At 45.6% G+C, this 26,324-nt stretch overlaps 1 protein-coding gene and 1 long non-coding RNA gene across 4 annotated transcripts in view; one reads left to right on the forward strand and one right to left on the reverse strand.

Annotated features, from left to right (window-relative positions):
- Window positions 1-26,324, forward strand: part of PAX2 (paired box 2) — a 103,947-nt gene that overhangs the window by 19,658 nt on the left and 57,965 nt on the right. For all 3 annotated transcript variants that reach the window (XM_037905329.2, XM_043551629.1, XM_043551628.1), the window contains exon 4: window positions 24,338-24,423. In XM_037905329.2, coding sequence (XP_037761257.1) covers window positions 24,338-24,423 — 86 coding nt within the window. The remainder of the gene's footprint in view (window positions 1-24,337; window positions 24,424-26,324) is intronic.
- LOC122466623 lies at window positions 4,681-6,864 on the reverse strand. Its single transcript, XR_006292282.1, has 3 exons — window positions 6,721-6,864; window positions 5,549-5,655; window positions 4,681-5,099 (listed from the first exon to the last, which is right to left on the reverse strand). It is a non-coding gene; the product is annotated as an uncharacterized LOC122466623 (long non-coding RNA).

Genomic DNA, 26,324 nt, shown 5'->3' on the forward strand with positions numbered 1-26,324 from the left:
ATAGCAGTGTACAATTAGTACTGGAGGTGTTTGAGGTAGTCTCTGTGTGCATTCGGGGACAGTGTGTGTTGTAATATGGAAATCATATCACATATATGTGTTTGGGGAAAATATGTATGTGTGAGGTGGGTAGTGGGTATAATGCAAGTGTGTATGTGTAGTAGTGTGGGCATTGCAGGGTGTGTACGTGGTGAAATTGGGTCAACCTGTGTGTGCTACTGGGCATGGTAGTGTGTGTATGTGAGAGAGACTGTATGGGTGTGCATGTGCTGAGATTGTATGGGTGAGCGAGTATGTATGCATCCGTGAGCATGGTAGAGTGTGTGCATATTGAGATGATGTGGATGGATAAGTGTGTATAGCCCAGCCGCTATGTATTTGTGGGATATTGTGCATGAGGGAGTGTGCGTGAGTGGTAGGGCCTAGGACAGAGTGGGAGTGTTAAGGCATTATGTTCGGAAGAGCGTATATGTGTGGTAAGGAATTCTTGTGTTGGTGGATTATTTGTGTGTGAGGGGGAGTGTCTTGGTGTTTGCAGGGAGGGTACGAATGGGGGTAGGGGTGGTACAAGATATATCAGACTCAGCCCCCACTCTCCCCTCTCCCCTCACACTTTCCTCCTCATTACCCAGGTTATCTTGTTTGGGTTAAGAGGCCAGTCTCAATAGACTATAATTGAAGAGCGAAGAGAAGCTGATAAGATAAGGAAAGGACATCATTCCTCAAGGGACCAATAGAGGTTTCATATTCCCCCTTTCTCTGCTGCGTCCCTAACACTCTCTGTCTGTCCACAGGCCCAGTTTAATCATTCTGCGTGTCTGCAAGTGAGAGAGAAAGACATGGACGTGTCTGTGTGTGGGGTGGTGGGGTGGCTGCAAAGCCCCATCCATCACAGAATTGGCGCAGGAAAAGAGGAAGTGGGAGGGAACAGTCAAGAATATTTGTGGCAGGTGATAAAAGGCGATTGGACAGGTGTAGTACTCCTGGCTCCAGGAGGAGGCAGGGATGCGACAAGTGTGATTCCCTCCTGATGCTGGAGTGGGGCAGGGAGCATAGGTTCACACAGTACTTAGGACAGGTGGAAATCCTCGACCCTTTATCTCTGTGTCTTACTCTGTCAGGGGAAGGTACTGAGCAAGAGCAAAAAATCAGCTATCTGTCTGTTTCTCTACATTTCTAATGGGCCCATCACCGTGGTTTTTAGGATCATTCTTCTAGAATGCCTTCCATCAGAGGATTTCAAAGCACTTTACAAACATTGATGAATTGCACCTCACAGTGCCCCTCTGAATTAGGGAAGTGCAATTATTCCATTTACTAGAGATGGAGGCAGTAACTGGACTCCAATCTGGATTAGATTTACGTTAGGGTTTGAGTTTCAGGCAAAAGGCTGAATCAGCCCTATGGGGTTGGGAATAGATTTGATGTGCTGAAACCTCACAAGCTGTTCTGATCCAAAATGTCAGAGATCTCATGATGGAAGCTGCTCTAGAAATATCTAGAACCCAAACCACCGAGCCAGGCTCAGATCCAGAGATCTGGATCCAAGATCCCCTGAAATGCAAAGGGCTTTGGATATGAGAGTCCTTGTTTTGGCTCATTTCTCTTTTAAAAAAGCACCTGGGGAAACGGACTCAGAGAGCAACTCAGTCACACAGCTAGTGTGTGGCAGAACTGGGAATATAACCCTGATCCCCTGACAACCAGCACTGTGCTTTAACCACTAGACCATGCTCCCTCCAAGCCACCTTGAACTTGTCTTGGTATCTAGGGGCTGCTGAGCCTCTGAGGGCTGCAGTTTACCAAGCTGTCAGGAGTGTGCTCACTGGACCGCCTCACCAGAGACAGCCTTCCTCACACGCGCTAAAAAAGTTGAAAAGAAATTCATTTCATGGACGGTGGTTGCTTAAAAAAGGCGACTCCAGCATATGTATGTGATAAATGTTAACCGTGCATTAATCGCATTAAAGAGGGCCCTATAAACTTTTCATTTCTAATTAAATTCCGGCCGGTGATTCTGGTGAAGCCGGCACACACTGGGCCTTTGTTTATGTGGAAAATTAAAATGCAAATATAATGGAATTTATTTCCATTACCCGAGTGATATTCTGCGTTCCTCTTTTTAACAGCCTCAAAATTATTTTCAACCAGGTCTCTTCCCCCTGCCCACCCACCCCCATGCTGCTCCTCCTGAGTGGGGTGAGGGGTGTGTGTGTGTGTGTTTAATAGGAGGGAGAACTAAGGATAGAGTTGCATGTTCAAGGTCAAATGCAGAAGGGAGGCAGGGAGAGTAGAGGCGGAAGGGAAAAAGAGAGTGGGAGAGAATGAAGAGGAGAGAGGGAGGTAGCAGAGACAGTCACAAGGACTTAGCTAATGCAAGGAGGAGTTGCCCTGTGAAAAACTTCATAGGGAAATATCAGCCAGACTTACTGGCCTGCTGAGTCCGTACACTGCAGGTGGCTCCAGAGCAGGGTATAGGCCATCTCCCGGTGGACTACCTCGGTGAAGGAAGAAATCCGAGAGCTCCCTCAAACAGTTTCCAGCCCTCTAATGCCCCTGTGATGACTTTGCTTCTAGGCCAAACCCTGATGGCACCAAAATGAATGGGAAACCTCAGTGTCAAATGCACTGGCAGTATGTAGCAAATAGACAAACAAAATAAAAACCCTCATCATCGACATAAAAATAAACCATGGAGATCACTCACTGATTTCCATGGGACCCGGATTTCAGCCTCGTCTGAGGCTAAGTTGTCATGGGACAATGGATCATAATATGTCTACAAAAGCGAAAACACATTGCACGCACACACACGCGCATATATCTACATTCACATATATTGCATCTTTTAAAACATACTAGTATATACACACATACAACACAGGCTTGCTGACACAGAGACAGACACATGTATTCTTGCATATACCTATAGTCCTCTACACAAATTCATACATATAGTTTTATATGTGTGCAACAATCACACAATCACTCATGCCATGTAACACATGCACAAACACGTATGCATTCATACATGTACGCACAGAGAAATACATATGTACATGCACACACTGGGCCTAGAGACATGTACAGGCAGCCATACGGACCCACATATACACAAGACATACACACAATCATGCAGATGCACACAATTAAGTGACTTCACAATATTCAGTGAAGCAAGCAGCTGCAAGCCATGTCCTTTCTCACACACAATCCTATTTGTACACACATATGCAAGCACTGTAGTCTGAGCACAGCCCAATAAAGAGGACAAGTTGGGTGCTGAGGAGACATTTATACTTCATGTGAGCACCTTAAAGAATCATCTAGTGTAAATTAGCCAACCCCAGCACAGACATGGAAACAGGAGAAGGACACATTCACTCACAGCACTGAAATGAGGCCATTAGTCAGTCAAACAACAACACAAGCCCTGTCATCATTATTCAATACACAGGAGTGCTGCGATGCACACTAACTCAATCACGGAGACACACAATTACAAAATCATCCCGATCAAATCAATGAAACAGACATGCAGTCATACAAAGCGCACACCTGGGGATTAATACACAATAATGGCCGCCCAGCTGCCTAATGCAGAGCACAGCCATTCAAACACACAGTTCCAAACCGTGTGGGCTACATTTTAAAGGGAATCCTGAAGTGTGACCACAAAAGCCGACATAAGCACAGGGGCCTGTGGGTGAAAATTAGTGCCCTTGCAAAAGAAATACAAACAGTGACAGAGAGCCTGAGTCAGAAAGGTGCTGAGCACACACAACACAAACATATCACAGTTACACTGCTATATGACACAAAACCCATCCCTCACAACACAGTAACACAGACATCCCCATGCCGCTGTCTCCCCCATGCACCACATCGGAATGCAACGGGGCACCCCCACAAAACACGGTCACAATGACACAAGCCTACACTCCAACACAACAGCAGACCTCCCTCAAGCTCATCAGTGCTCCCCAATGCTAACACAACCGCTCGGGTGCCCTGGCCAGAGCACACCAGTGCAACCACGTAACACAGAGTCAGCACATCCAGTCTTTGCAAGTCCTATGTGATCTTAGTGAGAGTGAGAGAAGGGAACCAGCCTCTGAGTCACTTTTCAGGCACTGGACACATCAGCTGTAACCAGTTTTTGTGCATAAAATGATTTTGCTGTTATTGGAGATGACAACAAGGACAGGGGAGGAGCGGATGCTGTCGGCTGTGTGCGTGTGTGTAGGAATTCCCCTTCCTCTACCAAACGCTTCTGTTCATAGCCATTAAAAAGCCCAGCTCCTCATGCTGGGTGTTCAGTGGGTATTGATTCAGTCTGCAAGCAATTTTAATATTTCTTCAGGGACTTTCCAGCAGCAGCACAAGTCATTAATTCACCCTCCCAAATTGCTTATTCAATAGCGGGAACATGGCTCCTGAATAAAGTCCCAGAATTTATGTGACTCGCCTGAGTCAGGAGGTCAAACAACTGTTATGGAGCGAAGTTAAAAATCCAAATAAAATATTGACACTTTTTTGGGGCGCTGGGGAGGCATGGGGGGAGGGGAAGCAAAGGTATTTAAAACAGGGCTGTGGTGCAATGCCCCCAGGATAAAGAATGGAAGGAGACTGAAGACAAGTTGGAGTTTGTAAAATCAATGGGATTTATTGCCTATCCGCTTGGCATTTAATAACTCTTTGATTGCCATCTCCCCTTGCCCTGCACATACGCATAGGGAGATAAACACCCGTACAAAGCTAGGAACACACACACACACACACACACACACAAGTGAACACATACACACATTCACTGGTTTGTGAGTGCATATGCACACAGAGATGATGATTATTATAATGCAATTACATTAGCACCTAAAGGCCCCAGTCAGGATCAGGGCTCCATGGTGCGAGGTGCTGCATACGTGCAGTGAGATTCAGACCGTGCCCCAAAGATATTTGTCTAAATAGACGAAAGGTGGGAGGGGAACCAGAGTTGAAGTGATTTGCTCAAGGTCATACAACGGATCACCGGCAGAGCTGCACCTCCTGATTCCCAGTTCCGAGCCCTGTCCACTAGGCCATGCTGCCTCTCAGAGCTGTGAAGGGTACATAAAAACACAGAGATTAATGCAGAAGATCCCCCCTCACAACAGAGACACAAACACACACCATCTATAAACCAGTAAATATAGGCACATCCAGATGCATCACACAAGCGCACACATATACAGCTATATATGCACACAGAGAGAGATGTACACAAATATATAAACACATACACTGCCATTATCCCTATTCATAAAACACAGAGGCAGATTCAATGTAGCGGTAGAAACATACATACAGATTGACACACAAACACAAATGGATGTGTATACAAATGCATATACAGATACAAATTAAATCTCTGCACATACAGATGTATATACACACAAATACACCCAGATGTTCATGCAAACACATGAAATGATTCAAATGCATATTTTATTTATTGCTATTTCTGTTCCTCTAGATGCACATGTAGCTATAGATATATTGTACATACATATATGAACACGATGGACCAGATCCTCAGCTGGTATAAACTGGAGTAGTTCTGTTGGTTTCAGTGGAGCTATGACAGTTTACACTACTCAGGATGTGGCCATTATACTGAGCCTGCAAAACACACAGTGATATAAATCCGTAAGCACATACCCCTATAGAAACATAAGCACGTATAAACACAGCAACAGATATGCACGAAGTTTCATAGCCCTGTAAATAGAGAGCACATGATGGTGTGGATGATACAAAGGGTAATTTTTTCAGCCAGAGTTCAGGATGGGTGCATTGCTCATGAATAGAACCGGCTGAAATTTTCTAGATTTTGATTTTTAATGAAATTTTTCATTACAGTTTTGAATTTTTGATGAATTCCCTCCAAAATCCCTCTAACAGTTTGACAGTTTTTTTCACGATTTGGTGGGTTTTGACCAGATGCAGAGGTGTTTTTTTTTTAATTTCAAAAATCTCATGAAAAATGTCAAGAGTTTGATGGAAAAATATATTAAAAAGCGAAAATTTTTGCAAAAAAAAAAAAAAGAAGAAGAAGTTTTCTTTGTATTTCCTAACCCGCTCTGCTCATGGTTGATTTTGCAATTCCTCTTTTAAAAGTGTAGGTAAAATCTTCATGCCACCCCAGGCCATCAAGTATTCTCTTTAAACCACATATTTTGCAGAAAAAAACAAATGTAGAAATAGCTTAGGGTGGTTTTACAGATGTCTTTGCCCCTGTTCTTTTATATGTCTTTACCTACAAATCTATCTTCTCAGGGCCTGTCTACATGCTAAATGGACTAACTAACAAAATAACTAAATCAGTTCTCATTCACACCCGTAGTTATTTCAGTTCAATTCTGTGAGCAAACACTCATTTCAGAATAAGAGCACCCCATTGGAAATAACTGCATTAGGTAAAAATGACCTAACCCAGGTCCTCTACAATGTCATGATTTTAAGAAGCAACTTCTTGTGACCTGTCGGGACTCAGAAGCAAGTGCTGTATCCCACAGGCAATGGGACATTTTCAGCTCTTTAGTAGTAAAAAGTTTACAAGTCAGATCTTCATCAGGGAGCCACTGCAGTCAAGATTTACACCTGTGAAGACTTAGACCCACTGAGCAGTCGGCCCATTATTTCTAGCCCTGGTGGCTTGTGACATATCAGACCTGATACCTGTTACAAGTCCAGCATTGAGTATTGCCTTTGTCATGCGTCTCAGACCAACATCATGTTGGGGGAGAAATGCCACATTTTGGAGGAAGAAGGGGGGGAAGGAAACATTTTGGAGTATGTAATGGGGTGGCCTGGAGCTGACCAGCCCAGTCTAATTAGCCCTGCCCCCATATCTTAGAGGGAGTGTGGGGCTTAATTAATAGGAACTCCCCTATTCCAGCTGGGTGCTGGGGAGATGATTTCCCTATAAAGAGCAGCAGGAAGGTGCAAACCAGAGTAGCTGCTAGAAGTGAGTAAATCCTAATAAGGAACCCTGTGGTACTGGGGGGAAATAAGAAAGGCTTTGCTGGGAGTGAGTAGGATGTAGGAGGGATCCAGAGGTGAGCAACAAGGATAATCAAAGGGATGGAGTGCAAGCCATATGAGCAAAGGCTGAAGGAACTGGGTATGTTTAGTTTGGAAAAGATGAGATTAAGGAGGAACATGATAGCAGTCTTCAAATACTTGAAAGGCTGCCATAAAAAAGATGGAGAAAAGTTGTGCCCTCTTGCCACAGAGGGCAGGACAAGAGAAAATGGGTCCAAACTAAGCACTAGAATGGGTGACTAAGGGAGGTGGCAGAATCTCCATCCTTAAAGGTTTTTAAGGCCCTGCTTGACAAAGCCCTGGCTGGGATGATTTAGCTGGTGTTGGTCCTGCTTTGAGTAGGGGATTGGACTAGATGACCTCCTGTGGTCTCTTCCAACCCTAATATTCTATGAGTCTATGATTCTACAGCACAGCAGATTTAGACTAAACCTCAGGAAAAACTTCCTAACTGTAAGAACAGTAGGACAATGGACCAGACTGCCCAGGGAGGCTGTGGAAGCTCCTTCTCTGGAGGTTTTCAAAAGGAGACTGGGCAGTCATCTGTCTTGGATGGTTTAGACCAGGGGCAGGCAAACTCTTTGGCCCGAGGGCCACATCTGGGTATGGAAATTGTATGGTGGGCCATGAATGCTCTTGAAGTTGGGGTGTGGGAGGGGGTGAGGGCTCTGGCTGGGGGGGCAGGCTCTGGGGTGGGGCCAGAAATGAGGAGTTCAAGGTGTGGGATGGGGCTCTGGGCTGGGGCAGGGATGCGGGTGGGAGGGTGAGGGCTCTGGCTGGGGGTGTGGGCTCTAGGGTTTGGAGGGGGGACTGAGGGGTTTGGAGGGTTGGAGGTGGATCAGGGCTGGGCAAGGGGTTGGGCTGTGGGAGGGGGTCAGAGGTGCAGGCTCTGGGCAGAGCTTACCTCAAGCAGCAGCATGTCCCCCCTCTGGCTCCTATGCGGAGGCATGGCCAGGCGGCTCTGTGTGCTGCCCCATCTGCAGGTGCTGTTTGCTGGCCCTGTTTGCTGGCCAGTGGGAGTTGGCGGGGGGGTGCTTGGGGCGGGGGCAGTGTGCGGAGTCCCCTGGCTGCCCCTATGCATAGGAGCCAGAGGGGGGACGTGCTGCTGCTTCCGGGAGTCATGCAGAGAAAGCCCCCTACCCCACTCCCCGGCAGGAGCTCGAGGGCTGGATTAAAATGTCTAAAGGGCCGGATGGAGCCCCCTGGGCAGTACTTTGCCCACCGCTGGTTTAAACCCAACAAATCCTGCATCTTGGCAGGGGGGTAGGCCTCAATGACTCTTGTGGTCCCTTCTAATCCTATGGCTCTATGAGGTGAGAACCCTGAGCCTTCCTGGAAAAGGCTCCAGGCTGGGAGGGCCTGGGAGACTCCCAGTAGAAGCACAGATTTGATGTAGCTCCCAGAATGTTATTTTTAGGAGTGAGTTTGTTTTAATAAATCCAGCCCTAAGGAGGAGTATTGCTGAACAAGGAGAGAGAGAGAGAACCCTGAATAAGGGAAACTGAGGCAGGACTGCTGTATTGTGAGGCCATAAGGGGGTGCTCAGGAGTTGGCCAGCCCTGTCACAAGGCGGGTTATTTTTATTTAAGTATGGCAACTGTTTGAAAGGTGTTCAGAAGTTTGGCATTTTAGAAGTAGTTTTTGGTAAGATGGCTGTGTTGGCAGAATGCAGTCTTGGACTGCAAACTCCTAGGGCAGGGACTATATTTATACAATGGCTAGCACAATAGGGCCCAGATCCAAATTGGGCCCTCTAGCTGCTACTGCAACTGGAACAAGATGTGTTATAAACAATAGCACAGTTGTCTAAGGTGCAAGTTGTTATATGGTTCTGCAAATTAGCAGAAGGATGCATTATATGGGCTTTTAAAAAAAATACAAATGTATGCTCACTAATGTGCACAAATATCAGACCTTCTATATTAAGATTCCATTTAGAGCTAGCACATAACATCCAAGTCATTTATTAGTCTTTTATCACCATGTTACAGAGTTGAATTTCAAGTATTCTAGAGGGTTATAAGGACATATGTATAAACTGCTCTTGATGATTATAAGACAGTTAGAAACAACCTATGGGCTTCTTGGACTCTGACAACTGAGCATTTAGTAAAGCATCGATTATCTGCAGTGTTGGTCCCAGGATATTAGAGACAAGGGGAGCTTCTTATTGGACCAACTTCTGTTGGTGAGAGAGACAAGTTGGACTCAGACCCGAAGAAGAGTTCTGTGTAGTTCAAAAGCTTGTGTCTTCTAACAGAAGTTGATCCAATAAGAGAGATTATCTCACCCACCTTCTGTTTAACTCTTTATAAAGGGGATCTTAATATAAAGTGTGACCCAAATGTCTAACTCTAGATAGATCTAGAGATCATGGAAATGTAGGGCTGGAAGTGGTCATCAAGTCCAGCCCCCTGCGGTGAGGCAGGGCTAAGTAATCCCAGACAACCCTGACAGGTGTTTGGTTTTTTTTAAATTTTTTTTAACAGTGATGAGAATTCCAACAACCTCCCTTGGGTGCCTATTTTGAGAGTTTAGCTATCCCTTAGAGTTGGAAAGTTTTCCCTAATATCTAACCTAAATTTCCCTTTGCTGCAGAGTAAGCCCATTACTACATGTCCTACCCTCAGTGGACATGAAGGAAAAATGGATCCCCATCGTCTTTATAGCTGCTCTGACCATATCTAATTACTGTGATCAGGTGTCCCTCTCTTCTCTCTCCCCATTCCCTTTTCTCAAGACTAAACATGCCCAGGTTTTTTAACCTTTACTCAAATATCAGGTTGTTCTCCTCTGGATTCTCTCCAACTTGTCCAAATCTTTCCTAAAGTGTGGTGCCCAGAACTGGACACAGTACTCCAGCTGAGGTGTCATCAGTGTTGAGTAGTGTGGGACAGTTACATTACCCCCTCTGTATTACATATAACCCCCCTCCCCGCCCCGTTAACACACCCTGGAAAGATATTATTTTCACAACTGCATCACATTGTTGACTTGTATTCAATTTGTGATCCACTCTAACCCCCCAGATCCTTTTCAGCAGTACTGCCACCTAGCCAGTTATTCCCTTTGTTGTAGTTATCTATTTGATTTTTTTCCTTCCTATGTGAAGAACTTTGCACTTGTCTTGATTAAATTTTCCCTTGCTGATTTCAGACCAATTCTCTAATTGGTCAAGGTCATTTTGAATTCTAATCCTGTCCTCCAAAGTGCTTGCAAGCCCTCCCAGCTAGGGGTCCTCTGCAAATTTTATAAGTATACTCTGTATTCCACTATCAAAGTCATTAATGAAAATATTTAAAGGTACCAGATCCAGGACCCACCTCTGTGAGACCCCCCCCCCCCATTTTATAATCCCTCCAGTTTGATAGCAAACCGCTGATGACTAGACTACTCTTTGAGTACTGTCTTTCAACCAGTTATATACACACTTCACAGTAATTTCATCTGGATCTCATTTTCCTGAATGTCATGTGGGAGTGTGTCAAAAGCCTTACTAAAATCAAGACCTATCACATCCATTGCTTTTCCCCATCCACCGGACTAGTAACCCTGTCAAAGAAGAAAATTAGGTTGGTTTGGCATGAATTGTTCTTGATAAATCCATGCTGGCTATTCCTTATAACCCTGTTATCCTCTAGGTCAGTGGGTCTGAAACTTGTTCCACCGCTTGTGCAGGGAAAGCCCCTGGTGGGCCGGGGCAGTTTGTTTACCTGCCACGTCCGCAGGTGCGGCCGATCGCCGCTCCCAGTGGCCGCGGTTCGCTGCTCCAGGCCAATGGGAGCTGCTGGAAGCGGCACGGGCCGAGGGACGTACTTGTTGCCGCTTCCAGCAGCTCCCATTGGCCTGGAGCAGCGAACCGCGGCCACTGGGAGCCGCGATCGGCCGAACCTGAGGACGTGGCAGGTAAACAAACTGGCGCAGACGCAGCAGGTAAACAGACCGGCCTGGCCCTGCACAAGCGGCGGAACAAGTTTGGGAACCACTGCTCTAGGTGATACAAATTGTTTATTAATTTGTTGCAGTATCTTTCCAGTTGTTGAAGTTAGGCTGGCTGGTCTATAATTCCCCAGGTCCTCTTTATTCCCCTTTATTAAAGATAGGTATGGTGTGCCCTATCTCAGTCCCTGGGACCTCACCCATTCACCATGAGCTCTCAAGGATAATTGTTAAAGATTCCAAGCTGGCTCAAGCTAATTCCTTAATTACCCTAGGATGAATTTCATCAGGCCATGCTGACTTGGATACATTTCACTTATCTAAATATTCTTTAACCTGCTCTTCCCCTATTTTAGTTTGTGTCTCCCCTCCCCCCCAGTTGTTAATATTAATTGTTGCATATCTAGTCATCACTCACCTTTTTAGTGAAGACTGAAGCAAAATAGGCATTAAACACCACAGCCTTCCTGATGCCATCAGTTTATTAGCTGTCCTTCCCTGCTAAGTAGAGGGCCTACACTTTCTTCATTGTTCTTTTGTTCCTAATATATTAAGAACCTCTTCTTATTGCCTTTATGTCCATTGCTGGGTATAACTTATTTTGTGCCTTAGCCTTTCTGACTTTGTTCCTACAGGCTTGTGACATTCTTTTGTAAACATGTATGCACAGATACACATGCACCCATATACACTACATAAAACATACACTGGTTTTTCTCCCTATGTATTTCCATACACAAACACAGTGCATACTTCTCAACCTTCATTCCTTCCGATGATTTCAGTGGAGTGAGGCAGATTTCCATCAGCTCAGGATCTCTCCCACAGTTTAAAAAAACCCCAAACTAGTGCTGGTTAGAACTCAGAATTTCTGTTCTGTGGGAAATTCTGACATTTCAAAATTTGTTTTTTTCATTCTGAATCTGAATTTTTTTAAGTTTCCTGCCAAATGAAATTTTAAAATTTTTGGTTCAATCAAGATATTCTGTTTTAAGACTATCAAAATGTTTCCTTCTGATTTTGACTTTTTAAGGATAATATAAAAATTTGAACTGACTTGGTTTTGAAATGAAGAATTGAAATGTTCTGTTCTGACAACAAGGTTGAGATCTTATCTAGATGCTTCATCTCAGTTTGTTTGTTTTTTCCCAAAAAGCCTTAGGTTGAAAGCAACACATTCTGCATCAAAATTCTATTTTGATTTTGACAATGGCATTTTCTCACAGAAAAACATTTCATCAGAAAATCTTTGACCAAATCGATCAATACTCAGACACGCTCCTTTACATACACACAGAGATACAACCAAATACAGAGACAGAGGTTACAAAACCAGCACATGATCCAGCATGCAAAAATACATCAACATTTATAATGTATCCACTGCCATCTATTTATTACCTGCAGTGTTCCAAACCATAAGCATTCAAAAGTCATGAAACTGGCTTAGAAATCATGAGATTTTGAATAATAAAAATTAATTTGGGGTTCTCTATCTTTGCTGTCTGGTTTGAGCCAGTAGGGTACAATTATGTCACATTTTCAAGTTTTCCTTTACAACCATGAGGGCTGGACGTGTCTTTTCCTTTAATAATAATAATAATAATAAAAAAAACACCTCAGATTCACACAATCAGTCACTTCCAGGGGCTGGGGCTTTATATAAAACACCAAATCACGCGAGACTCAGAATAGAATTGCAAGAGTCGGCAGCACTTACCTGCTTCTTCCTAGTTCAGGACTCCCTTCGTAGCATGCGCCTGTCTATTGTTAATCAAAATGAAATGTCCATGAGGAATTCAGCACTTTAAATGTGAACTTATTAACTGGAAATGAGTTGAAAGCAAAAATATTCAGGTAATGTTCCAAGGCTCCATACCAAGGCATTTGATTTTGGAATGCCTCAGGACATCTGCAAGTCTTCTAAACTCACCTGCTGGCACAGCTACTGTCTGACACTTCCAGGCTGAGTCAGACTCTCCCAAAAGGATTGACTCGTCATTCCTCAAAGACAAATCAGGAGCCAGCAAAGCCCATGTCATTTTTAAGAATTTCCTCAGTTTCCTTTCTAGTAGGGATGCCAACCACTCAGCCTCATGGCTGAATGCAGCCTGCTTCCCATACTTTTGTGGCTTGCACAGCATTCTGTATGTTGTGAATATGGCCATTTACTTTTGTTTAATAGAAGTTTTCAGCATTCATGTTTGCAAAAAAAACTTCTCAAATGGGAACTGAATGTAATCAAAGCACTGGCTGCCTGAGTCTGCAGCCAGCCTGAAATAATCACTTTGAGAAGTGTGAACTCCCCTGCCCTCTATTGATCTCTGGAACATATCACCTCAAACCTAATCACAACACTAAATTAAACACAACATTTAAAAAAAAATGTAACCGTTTATTTACTATTTCACTGCTGGATACTGCTCACCAGGCAGTCATGAGCTGAAGAGAAGGAAATGTAGACCAAAGAGCAGGGAAAATGTAGAAAGATGGGAGAGAGAGAAAACCAGCAAAAGGAACAGAGGGCAGAAACAGAGGGATTGAAAGGAGAGCATACTTTCCCACTGAGCAATACTAAAGGTACCAACCAAGCCAATAATAAGTAACAAGAGTAATTAAAAGTTAAGTTCCTGTACAAAAACAAAATATTCTATCCTGGGTCTTTGTGTAAACTACTGATTGACCCCAGTGGGAATTCTGGGGTGGGTTGATGGTCAGGGGTAGTCCTAAATGTACGTCCCAGCCCATACCTAAAATAATTAACCCATCCTTCTCCCCAGAGTGACTTTGACACCCTGCTTTGTCATCTGTCTTTCCCAGTAGTATCCCCCGCATTGCCTGGATTCTCTAGCTGTTCTGTGTGCCAAGTCCTGGATGCTTTATAATACCCCAATGCAAATAGAGGGGCTGCTTGGCTGGTGATTCCGAGGGCTTGGTGTAGGGTGGGTCCCTTTCCCAGCTCCTGGCACAGAATTCACAGAAAATTAACCCAAAGCAAAACTACTCTGTAGGGCCAAGTAGAGCCAGGGGTATGGCCAGATAGGACCAGATCCTTGCTGGTGTAAATCAGCATCGATCCATTGACTTCAGTTAGTGGAGTTATGCCTGTGTTTACAGCTAAGCATCTGGCCTATTGAGTGTATAAATACAAACATACCGTGACCTGTCGGATAAAATAAAAACACAAAATAAAAAAAAAGTTGATGGCAGTTATGGTAGCGAGAGCCTGTTTCCCATAATATAACACAGCTGTCTATTCAGCCAGACTAGCGGCTACATGGTGCAATCTTTACATGGCTTATGCCCTGTCTCCACTACAGGTGCAGTAGCGCAGATGCTTCCTATGTGGATGGAAGGGGGTTCTCCATCAATGTGGTTAATCCACCTCTCCAAGTGGTTGTAGCTAGGTCGATAGAATAATTTTTCCATTGACCAAGTTGCATCTAAATCAGGGGTTAGATCATCTTCACTATGCGGCTCCAGGGGGTGAATTTTCCCCCACCCCTGAGGAATGTAGCTAAATTGATCTAAATGTGAAGTGTTGCCCAAGTCTTATGCTAACTAGACCCACTAAAGCCAATGGGATGCACTTGGATCACTGCTCGCCCACATGAGTTAGAGCCCTCACAATCCAGCCCTACAGAATTGCCCCCCCCCCCCCGCAGTCTGGCAGCTGCTCTTCCTTTCCTCCACCTGTCTTCTCTACTTGGGGACCACATAGCAGAGCCAGGATGGCCAAGGAGCTGCTACAAGCTGACGTTAATGCTTTGCTCAAATTAAATGAAATAAAACCGTATGGTGTCATCATGGGTCACCGATTTAAAACAACAAAACTCCAGCCCCTCTAAGCCTTTCAGATGGTAAAACTGCTGAGGATTCTGCCTGTCTCTGGCATGCCAGGAGCCTTCTCAGTCTCAGGAAAATCTCATCAGAGACTTGCGGGGGAAGGGAAGGGAAGGGATTGGGCTTCTCTCTTGCACGTGGGTTGGGTTGAGGCTAAGTTGGGAGAGACTGGTTCCTTTTTCCCAGATCTTCAGTTGGTGTAAATCAGCATAGTTCCATTGAAGTCAGTGGGGTGACAGTGAATTACACCAGTCAGGGATCTGGCACCCAGAGCTTATCTACACATTACTGTTTGCCAGGCTAGGGTGTGACTCTACAGAGCACCAGCTTGCCATGTAGCAATGTTCCGTGTGGACACCGCCACAGTGCAGCATCTCAGAGTGCAGTTCGGTGCATGACTACTTGCAAGTGAAGTAGGACATGCTGCATGGCGGGACTTTCGCTGTCCATGTGGAATGCTGCACAGCAAGCTGGTGGGTGTAGATTCACACCTTGGCTTGCCGCACAGTAACTCACTGTGTAGACGTGCCCGTAGTGTGCAAAGCCGGACAGGCAGCATAGTTTGACTGATGTGCACAAGGAGAAGGTATGAAACTTGAGTGTGTTGATCAGAGACTACTGAATTCACTACTGAATTCCTTCCCCACCCTCAATCACCTCAAAGCTTCAGAAAAATACATCCCCTCAGCCTGTCCTCCCAAATCTAGTATGTAGTTACCCATTCCATGCTTACCACCACAGTATCTGAGCTCCCTTCTTGTCTCTCCCCACCTCAGCAGCACGAAGAGGTGCATTTGTTTTTCATTGTCAGGGAAAGTTTGGGTGAATCCACGGGTCTTGTGTTTCCTCCAGAAAGCGCTGACGTTTGGGGACATTCTGAACCCAGGGCAGGGTGTGCCATAGCCTCAGGCCAGCTACCAACTGTGTCTGCTGCTCCTACCAGCATCAACCATTGTTCCTTGGATCATGGGTGTCACGGTACATCTTAGTAGCAATTGGAGAGGCTATTATCCATGTCACACCATGGTGGAAAATACACTATGGCTATAGTACACAGCAGCAGAATGGAGCAGCCACTTCTCTGGCTGCATCTGCACTAGTAAATGCAAAGCCGCAGTTCACGACCAATGCAGGTCCCCTACTGGGAGCTTGAGTGTAGATAGGCTGCAGGTGTTCTTACCAACATGATGTCCAATCCTACCCTTAGAACACACAAGCCCTGTCTACACTAGACATTCCACTAAGCAAGGAAGCTACACCAGTGCTGAATTGCAGCTATTTATCATACTTATTTGACCTCCACTACTGTAGTATCTGAGCACTTCACAATCTGTAATAGTGTTGTGCTCACGACTGCCCTGTGAGGCATGGATGTGCTATTATCCCGATTGTACAGATGAGGAACTGAGGCCCCCAGAGACAAGTGACTTACCAAGGTCTCACAGAGTGTTGGTGGCGGAGCTAAGAATTGAATACAGTTCTCCCAAATCCCAGGCTAGTGGCTTAAATGTTAGACCAGCTTCCCTCACTAGGCTATGAAGTTTGTGTCCTTTGCTCTCAGCTATGAAATTTGCTTGTACAGGGAAGGCCTCTTCCCTTTCTCTTTCACATATTGTGATTTAAACTGAAGCCAGATTCTTGCATAGAAAAGAAGGGACTTTCTCCTGTTTCAGTTCAGGGCCAGATTTGGACCCCTTACTCCCATTGAGTAGTACCTGCTTCCATGAGCAAGCCTGCTAGCTTCCCTGGGGCTATCCCAGAGCAAGGTGCTATGCAAAAGGAGTAAGTGGGAGCAAATCCGGCCCTTACTTAGTAATAGGAGTCTTTTTCCCGCTACGTTCTTCTAGACCTACCTCTTCTTTGGACATGCTCCCTTGAGAGTGACCATTGTGGGGACAGACACCAGCCTGTTTTAAGGAACTAATCCGGTGCAGAGCAGATGCCACACCGGTCTTTGGTAGTGGCTGCTCTTTCCCAATACTTGGCCGTGCTGCCTTCTGGGCCCTCTTCTGTATTGCCCATGATGCAGTGGTGCAGACACATGCTAATTAAGCACTGAGACGAGGTAGGGTGCATGTTCCTCAGCCATTAACTCCTTCCTGGGCTGTGTTGTGGAGAATGAGGCCGAAGGCATCGCAACTTTAACCTCCCGAGAAGTGCTGTAAATGCCCAGTAACCCACACCTTGAGGGCTTCTAATAGGCTGCTAATAGGAAGCCTTAATAATATTTTACATACACACTTTAAAAAATGAAAAATACTTTGTGTGCTCTGTTGAATGTATCCTTCTGGCCTGAAAAATAGAGCATGGCGGAAGGGTCTGATGAAATTGGGGGGGGACTTATTCGAGTCAGCAGCTCTGTAGAGACCTTTCTTTGGGTGGACGGGCACTCTACTCCTCTGCTGCCCCCAGGGGATGCTACTTGGTTCTGGTAGGACCACAGGAATTGCCAAATTGGATCAGAACAGGGATCCATCTAATCCAGTATCCTGTCTATGACAGTGGCCAGGACCAGAAAATTTGTCCATAGGGAAATTTCTCTCCTAAGCCCAATTGTCTAGTGGTTGTTTTATGCATAGAAGCACAAGGATCTATCTTTTCTGTCATCTTACCCTGACTAACATAACTGTGGATGTTTTCATTGTCTGTGTAAAAGTGCAAAGCATTTCTGAGTTCTTCTGTGAAGGAAAAGTCCTTACCGTCTACTTCCATAGAGCAGGGTCTCTGAGTGATGGCAATGGCTTAGTCTGCTGTGCGCTGTGTTGCACACGCACCACACTGTTACACCCACCCTGGTAATAAATGGGGGAGGGAGAATGTGTTTGGTTCATCCATTTTAAATCACCTGAAGGCAGGACGTGTGAGAGCTACGGTGACATAACATGGCCACACTGCATGGCGTGCGGATTTTAGAATATAAATAGCCTAGTAAATTACTTATTTAGGCCTCAGTTCATGCAAGGTGCAGAGCACTGGCCTCTCAAACCCTTGTTTAAAATAAATAATACTAATAATCCATAGTTGAGCACCTAAATAAGTAAATTAATAAGCCGCTGAGCGTCTTTACTTCCCATGCAAGTAAATGGGAATGGTGGGTGCTCACTGCTGCAGTAACTCAGGCTATTTATGTAAATGCCTACATGAATGTAGGTGCCTCGCTTTTGGCATCCAACTTTGAAAACATTGACCTTCAGTTTTGTAAAGAAAAAGACTCTGAAGCATACTGTAGAATGCGGCACAAGCTGCAGAAACCCTGAAATTCTGGACTCCACAATTTTCTCCTGTGGCCAACACTGTGTCAATTTCTGGGAAGATTTGACTGTGTGTGTGTTTTCCACTGAGGCACTTACCCATTTCCTTTCACAAACCATCCCAAGCTGCAGTAAGATAGAAGTCCTAAGGCCTATCAGGCTGGGAAGTGGGAACATGTAATGATGTCACAAAAGGGGGTAGGGCCTTTCTTACAGTCGATCACAATCTTGGATTCTCACTGAACAGAAGGAATTTTTCAATCACTTGTTTATCGGGGGGAAGGGGGGGTGGGAAATGCTCTGCAGACAAAGCATAAGTGCTACACTTGAGTGAGGATTATGGCCATGCGGCTGAACTTCACATTTTATCAATCATTTTTGTTGTGTAGCCCCAATCAGATAAGCCAGCTTAGCCGATTTATGCTTAATAACAGGAGAGGTGAATTTTTGTAACTCTCTGAACTCAAAAATTAGCCAAAGGGACATTCCAAAAATAAATTTAACCTCAACTTTAAACTTAAACTTTCCAAAAAAAATAATCACCTCTGGGCAGAGGCCACGCATGGAAAATTTCAGTCCAAACGATGAATGTTTCAGGAAGTTATGAGCATTTGAAAACGGGGTTGGTTTCAGTGGAAACTGTTTTGCAATATAAACTATAGAGGGTGATACCAGGAATCAACTACAATAACTCACAGGTTCCTGAAAGAGACACTATTTCACAGTGTGATGTCATGTCCTATAATGATGTAATATACCATCACTTAACATAATATCACATATTAAACTCAGTTGGCAAAATGAATTTCAGTTTCTTTATTGCCATCAAATGTCTTTAAATGTCCCACAATTTAAAGCTTCAGAAGCTTATATATTAAATCTTGTGCATATTCTACTAAACTTGAAGGAGCCGTGTTTTCAAAGACCAGTGTCAGAGTTGCACCTGTGCGATTTGCACACTCACTGCTTGTGCAAAAGTCTCCCATTGGAAAATGGGAATTTACAATAACTACCAATTTGCCCATGTACTGGTAGCCAGTTTGCCCTCAGTTAAACGCAAATGATGTTACTACATCAGTCATTGACTATGAGGGGTGAAACCAGGGATGGCTCTAGCCCAATGAGACACTGTCTCAATAGAAGAACTTTGAAAGGATTCACGTGTACTGCAAGGAAGTTAACTGCATTGGCTGGGTGACAACCACTGATTTGAGTCATTGAGCATTGTGGCTTCTCCCCATTTTGGAAGGACTCAGGGAGTAGTTGTGCAAGAAGGTCAAAAGCGCGGCTGTTTCCAGCTTCTTGGCTAGGGAATGTCAATGCGTCAGCAGCAGCAGCAAGAGGTGAACTGGACTTCTGCTCTCCCGTAGCAGTAAGCCAGAAGGCCCAGGTTTCAGGGACACCTAGGGATCACATGTGGAAGAAGTTTCAAAGTTCAGAAAAACCCTGGTGTGTGAGGGTTGCATTGTTATGCTGTGTGGGTTGCTGCTATGGCCAGGATTGGGTCAACTCTGTTCAGCTTTCATCAGCTGTTTCCCTGGGGACCATGCTTCAGGTGTGCTTGTTCACAGTGGGCTCACTTTACCTCTTAAAGTGACAGAAGTAGTAGTTAGTAGGGCTGGGCAAAATTTCTTCATACAAAAATGCTGATTTGACAACACCAAACCATTTTGTGAATTTGTGTCCCGCCCCAAAAAAAAGTGAAAAAAGGAAACATTTCTTTATGTCATTTTCTAAGTGGAAGGTGTCAATGTTTTGGTTCAAGACAACTTTTTGCTTTCAAATGTATTTCAATTTTATTAAAGGAACAATCAAAAATGTTAAAAAATGCTCCAAATCAAAACAAAACATTTTGTTTGAGCCATATTTTTTTTACACTTTTCAAATGCACTGAAAATTATGGAAAAAATCGTTCAACCCGAGATGATATTTTCCTCCTGATTTTCCAGAATTGGCAGAAAACTGGAAAAAAATGAGTCCTTCACCCAGCACTAGTTGTTAGGGTGACTATTTAGCTCCATCCACAGATAGACTGTAAGGTAATGGAATGGCCACATCCTATGTTCCAATTCAGAGTTCTAGTCAATCCCATCCAAAAGCTCCATTCTTTCTTTTCCAACAGCGTCGTGATTGCAATATGAGGGTTCTTTCAGGGTTCCAGGCTGTTTTTAGCCATAGGAAATGTCTTCCATTCTGAGACCTCTACTGGGTTTATCCCTGGTATGCCAATAATTACTACGTATGTAGCGTTGTTATAGCCGTGTTGGTCCCAGGATATTAGATAGACAAGGTGGATGAGGTCATATCTTTTAGTGGACCAACTTCTGTTAGTGAGAGAGACAAGTTTTGGAGAGGACACAGAACTCTTCTCCAGGTCCTTCAGCACTGTGTCAGCTTGAAAGTTTGTCTCTCTTACCAATACCACCTTGTCTCTCTAAGAACTACTTGGATCAGATTTATTGGTGGGTTGCAGAAACACAACCTCAGTGCTTCTACCGACTTCCTCGTGAGCCTGTGACACAAAACCAGCTTCATTCTTGAGATAGGAATGTTTTCTACAGAGCCGGTCACATCCAGGTCACTGACTGAACTCTGGTCCTGGTTGGTAGTGACCAAAAATGACCAGCTGCTGGTGAGTCTAGATCCAGTTCCTAATGGACACATCTCAGCAACCACCATCCCACCTGGGCCTACCTGGCAACCTTGTAATGGCATTCCCAATGGAAAGTCCAAGGTGTGGGTGGATATGGAGACTGAGTTTCCCTCCTCACCCCTGCATGGGTTGGTGGGACATCGCGGGGGAATCTTGCATGGCTATTGTTCCTGTTTTGTGGATAAGGAGGCCTTTTGGCCCCTGGACTGTCAGTCCAAAACCTTTCACCGTGCTGAATTCACTAAAACCTCCCAGAGAGTGACATGAATACTACATGTCCAACCAAGCTATGAAGGATGGTGCGGTAGGGAGGGCAGGGTGTAGTTCTCTGGAGGCCTGAGTTCAATTCTCAGCTCTGCCATTGGCTTTCAGTGTGATTGTGGGTAAATCACTTTGTCTGTTTGTGGCTCAGTTTCCCCTCTGAGAATGGGGCTATAGCTTCCCTGCCTTCCAGGGGTGCTGTGAGGTTAAATATGCTAATGTTGTGAGGTACCCAGGTAATATGGTGGTGAGGGAGGGAGATACGTTTCCCTGTAGGACAGCTTCCCACCCTGTGACATCAGAGTTACTTCACTGGTATGTTAAATGCCTCATCCGCTCTTCCCCTCTGCCCAGCTTTCATCAAGACTCTCTGGAGCAAGGTGAAAATCTTGGGAATCAAACTGAGTAGAAAACCAACCATGTAATACCAAGAGTTGGCGAACAGAGCTTGTGAGAGAGGCTGCCCTCAAATCAGAGGGGCTATGTCTTGTAACAGCAGGCCAGGATATTTCCGTTTTAAATTTAATTTGTTTATATTTCTCACTTCAAAAAAGTCCTGCTGGCATCCCTGTGAATGGAAGCATTTCAGGTCACCTTAGTACGAATGAGGGCCTCTGAAGTCACTCCAATGCTCTTCTAACTGTATTTAGGGTAAGACTCAAAAGGAATTGTTTTCACCTGTACAGAATAACTTCGTATAGTATGAGGTCATCTCAAAATATGAATGGGGATGTCTGATGTCATCTCCCTGCTAATAGGACTTTTTACGGTATGTCATCTAAGGCTGCAGGGGAATTCTTCTAACTCGCTCATTTCAATATAGTACAATACAATGTAACACGGTATAATGTGTAAGTTAACTCAGACCCCATCCCCGTCCCCCCCACCCCACCCACCCGGGGCAGAATTTGGATGGATGGATAGATGAACAGATACATTTATACTAAGCATACATACATTATATCACTCTATTGATTTTTAAAAAGTTCCAGGTCTGCCTGGCTGTAATGAGATTTTTTGAACTTTGTGTTGCGATCAATGAGAGGAATATTATTGGCCTGGAGAATTGATATACCCGCTCTGTGTGGCTTGTTCTGCTCCCAGTCTGCCCCTGCCCCCTAGGTGTACGATTCCATCAGACACTTAACCTCTTTTACAGTGTCATCAGGCTAAAAGGAATCTAATAGTGACACGGGACTTGTGCTCAGCTCTCTGGCACTATTGCTTTCCTGTCACAAATAATTTATAGCTTTCTATTTCCAGCCCCGTGCCTGCACCCCAGCCCCACTTTCTGCTCTCTCTGGGCTGGACGGAATCAATAAACTCACACAAGCACAGTGGCACTTCAGGGTGCTTCGAGGGAATGGGGGAGAGGGGAGAAAGAAAGAAATTACAATACCTGCCCCTTCATGGACTTCTTAGGTGAGCTCCTCAGCTGGTGTAAATCAGCATAGCTTCAGGATCTGGCCCCATATGTACAAGGCCCTCAAATACCTCCTGACCAGATCCTCAATTGGTGTAAATCAGCACAGATCCATTGACATAAGTGGAGCTATACCAGCTGGGCCTCTTCAGATACAAACCTTTACATTACCTGCCTCCACATACATCCTCTGCAACACCTGCCCCTTCCAGTACACTTCAGGCTCCATCACCTGCAACGCCTAAACATCCTGATGCTTCTCAGGTGCTCAGCCCCACAATACCATTCTCTGGCCTGGGAACAGCCCCCATAATCTCGGCCTTACCTACACTATCCTGGCCCTAGCCCGGCCTCCCCCTAGCCCACACTGGGCCACGGAACATGCCTTTTCTCTTTGAAGTCTGGCCAGCTTGTTCTGTAGAAGGAGCTCTGCCACGTATGCGCCTCCCACCTTAGGTGGAGCAGGGGAGGATGCCAGGCACCTTCAGTTGTTTGCTCTCACTTTTAGGAGGGACTTTAGGGCACGATTTAAAGTGAATTTAATACAGGACTGACAGTCCTGGAAACCAATCCCTGAACAGCATGGGCAGCCCTCGCGCAGCCCCCCACGCCCCACCCCATGGCTCAGCCCTGACCTGGAAAGACCCCCATTTAGGGTCTGAGGGGGATTCAGCCTTCATGGCCTCTCCAATTCTTGGTGGCTTTGCTGAGCTCGCCAGCAAGAGGGCTAATAGCACGGGCTAGGGACCTCTCCAGCCCTTTTCACCAGCAACCATCAGGAGGTAATGATTTTCTTTCATCACTGACCTCAGCTGGATTTGAACCAGTGATCTAGTGGCGAAAAACTTCATGTAACAAGGACAGGAACATAAACTGAGCTTTAACTTTCCATCTTCATTCTGGGATGTCTCCTCTGCTCTGTCACATTCCCCAACACAACTTCTCTATGCTTCTGAGTTATGTTCATTCACTGCCCGATAAATGCCGAAGCCGCATACTTGTGGGAGCTTTGTCTTTGCTTATGATCTATATCCCACTGCCAGTTCCTTCGGCTGCCCTGTGCCCCCAGTCACTCACTTATCCAGGGAAACGCCCCTGGTAATACTTAATTGGTTAATAAGTGCTTTACTTTATTAAAAAAAACCAAAGTACTTTGTATTTCTAGTCTCTTGCTCTCTTGGGTCAGAGCTTCTTGATCATGTAGTATGATGTTGACACCCAGATGGGTCATAATTACACATTATTGGGTTCAATACAGGGGAAAGTGGGTGAAATTCTATGATCTGTGACATACAGGAGGTCAGACTAGATGAATTAATGGTTCCTTCTGCCCTTTAACTCTATGAATCTATGTCCTTGGGCCCTGTCACCCTTCACACATATTTCCCTCTCAGTCACATTACAGATCAGATCTGCACCACTCACACATTAAACAGTGAGTCTGCGAGTTGCTAAGGCTGCCGGAGTCTGGCAACTGAGCTGGGTTCGTCCAGCCTCTCACAGCATCACCGGGAATAATGGTCCTGAACAGTCAGTACATCAATGATAACCTAGTTGCTGACACACAAGACAGGCTGCTACTCCTGGTGCTCGTTCTGAGCTGTGTTAGCTCTGCAGTGAAAACTCCCATCCGAGAAGGACTCAGAGGGAATCTCATTGACATAGCTGGCGAAACCCCCATGACCATGTTGTGGCCATGCTGAGTCAGAAGAAGCCATTGCACAGGGTTATTTCCTGCTCGGGGCTGCGCATTGACAGTAGATTGGGCCTCCTGTTTGGCAGTTGGGGTTGGTGAGGGCCGCGCCAGCATTTGATGGGCTCTGAGGGGCTGGAGGAGCTGTGGAAGGAGCTGAGTTCTGACCCAGTTTCACTCTTTTACAGGATTATCAGAACCAAAGTTCAGCAGCCTTTCCACCCGACACCAGATGGGACTGGGACTGGAGTGACTGCACCTGGACACACGATCGGTAAGAAGGCCACGGAGGGGCCGGTACAGTCAGGGATGGGGCAGGTGGATCTAGACACAAGGGAATAAGGATGGGGGGGGGGGAGAGAAGAAAGACGGATACTAGGGCAGACTAGCGTGAGAGAGGCACCAAACAGTCAGCACAGCTAAAGGCAGAGGGACGAATTCTCCACTGGCCTCACTCCAGTGGGGTCAGTGGGTTACGTCCAAGTCAGAATGCGACTCAGCAGGTAGACGGCGTTGGAATCTCATACAGTATTGAGTCACTCTTTATCCTTCTACCTCCCTTTGTCTGTCCTCTCTCTCCTTTCCCTCCCTGTATATAAAGTGTCCAAGCACATTTCTCCCTGTCCTTCCCTTTTCCTGCCTCCTTCACACTCTTCCTCTTCTTTCACCTCTCTGTTTATCCATCTCTCCCATCCCTGGAATGAGCCCATTTCTCAGAGACAAGGATACGCATGTAGCAGGAAAAGACATTCCCGAGAGCTGGCCACTGAGTCCAGCAGTGCCGGTATTTCACTGAGACGTTAATGGGAGATGGTTTGACTATGACGTGTGCAGGATTCTGAGCCTGTAATAATGTCTGCAGAGAGTTTGCTAGTCTATAGTGTTACCGAGTCTGTGCTAAGGGCGTCAAAGGCATTTTTTACTGTTGGCTCTGTGGTCTTGTCTGTATGTTCTGCTCCTGCGGGTACAGGGTGGGGTTGCTAATCTGTGCTGGAAGAACAGTGCTGTATGCTGGGGAAGTTGTGAAATGTGATGGCCTGTCTAGAGAGGGGTTGGTGGGTGTTTGTTCCTGGAAATCAAGCACCGTACGGGGATCTCTTGGGAAGTGCTGGGGTCTATACTGGATGGGGCTGGTGGGTTCTGTTCTGTACTGGAAGAAAAGTGCTGTGTCCTGCAATGTGATAGAATGCCTTGGCCTATATGGAATGGTGTTGTGGGTACTGTCACTGGAAGTGTGATGCCATATTGGGCTGTACTGGTCTATACTAGATAGGGCTGGCAGAGTCTGTACTGTACTGAAAGGTTCCTATTGCACAGAGGGGTGTTGATCACATCAGTACAATGTTCGTGGGGGTGGGGGCAGAGGTGTGCAGGGGAGGTTGCACAAGGGAGCACCGATGTATATCTGGGCTGTGCTGCTAATTGCTAGGACACATACAGAAAGTGGTGGCATGCCTCCTGGAACGCAGTGTACTACCCTGCACACCTGCACTCTTTCTTCTGAATGAGTTTTCTGAGCGGATACTGGGCTATACTGGAAACTGTTGAGAGATGATGGCCATGACTGGGTTGCAGTGGGAGACTTCTAGCCTATACTGGAAGATGGTCCGTACTGGGATGCACCACAATGGTGTTAATCTGTACTGGGATACGTACTGTGAGCTCTTGATCTGCACTGGGAGATTGTGGAAGGTGTTGGCTTGTACTGAGATGCACTGAAATGCTGTGCACCAGTGCTTGGCTGTATCCTGGAGGGGAGGCTGCACTGGGAGGATGTCTGGGATGTGATGCGACAGGTACCTCTTGAACGGGGCATACTGGGAGAGAACGCTGTACACTGGGCTTTCCTGGGAGGCACTTGGCTGAACCTGGACAGACTGGGTGGCCATTAGCTTGTGTGGCACATGCAGACCTTGCATGGGACTCCACTGGAAGGCATTTGGGGAGCTTTTGTTGCTCTAGACTGGGATCTACTGGCAGGTTGTAGCTGCTTGATGGTATGCACTGGGGTCTGTGGAGCTACTGTATGGTGAGATATGTGGCAAGACTGAGAGGCAGCAAGAGGCAGTGCCAGTCTATGGAATATCAGTCTATGGCTCCTTTGCTGACACGAACTGGGGGCTGTTTGGTGCCAGGGGCTTTCCTAGGAGAGCGCGGGGAGGGGTAGCTTTCGGC

The sequence above is a fragment of the Chelonia mydas genome, chromosome 7 (assembly GCF_015237465.2).
Source record: "Chelonia mydas isolate rCheMyd1 chromosome 7, rCheMyd1.pri.v2, whole genome shotgun sequence".
Classification (NCBI taxonomy): domain Eukaryota; kingdom Metazoa; phylum Chordata; order Testudines; family Cheloniidae; genus Chelonia; species Chelonia mydas.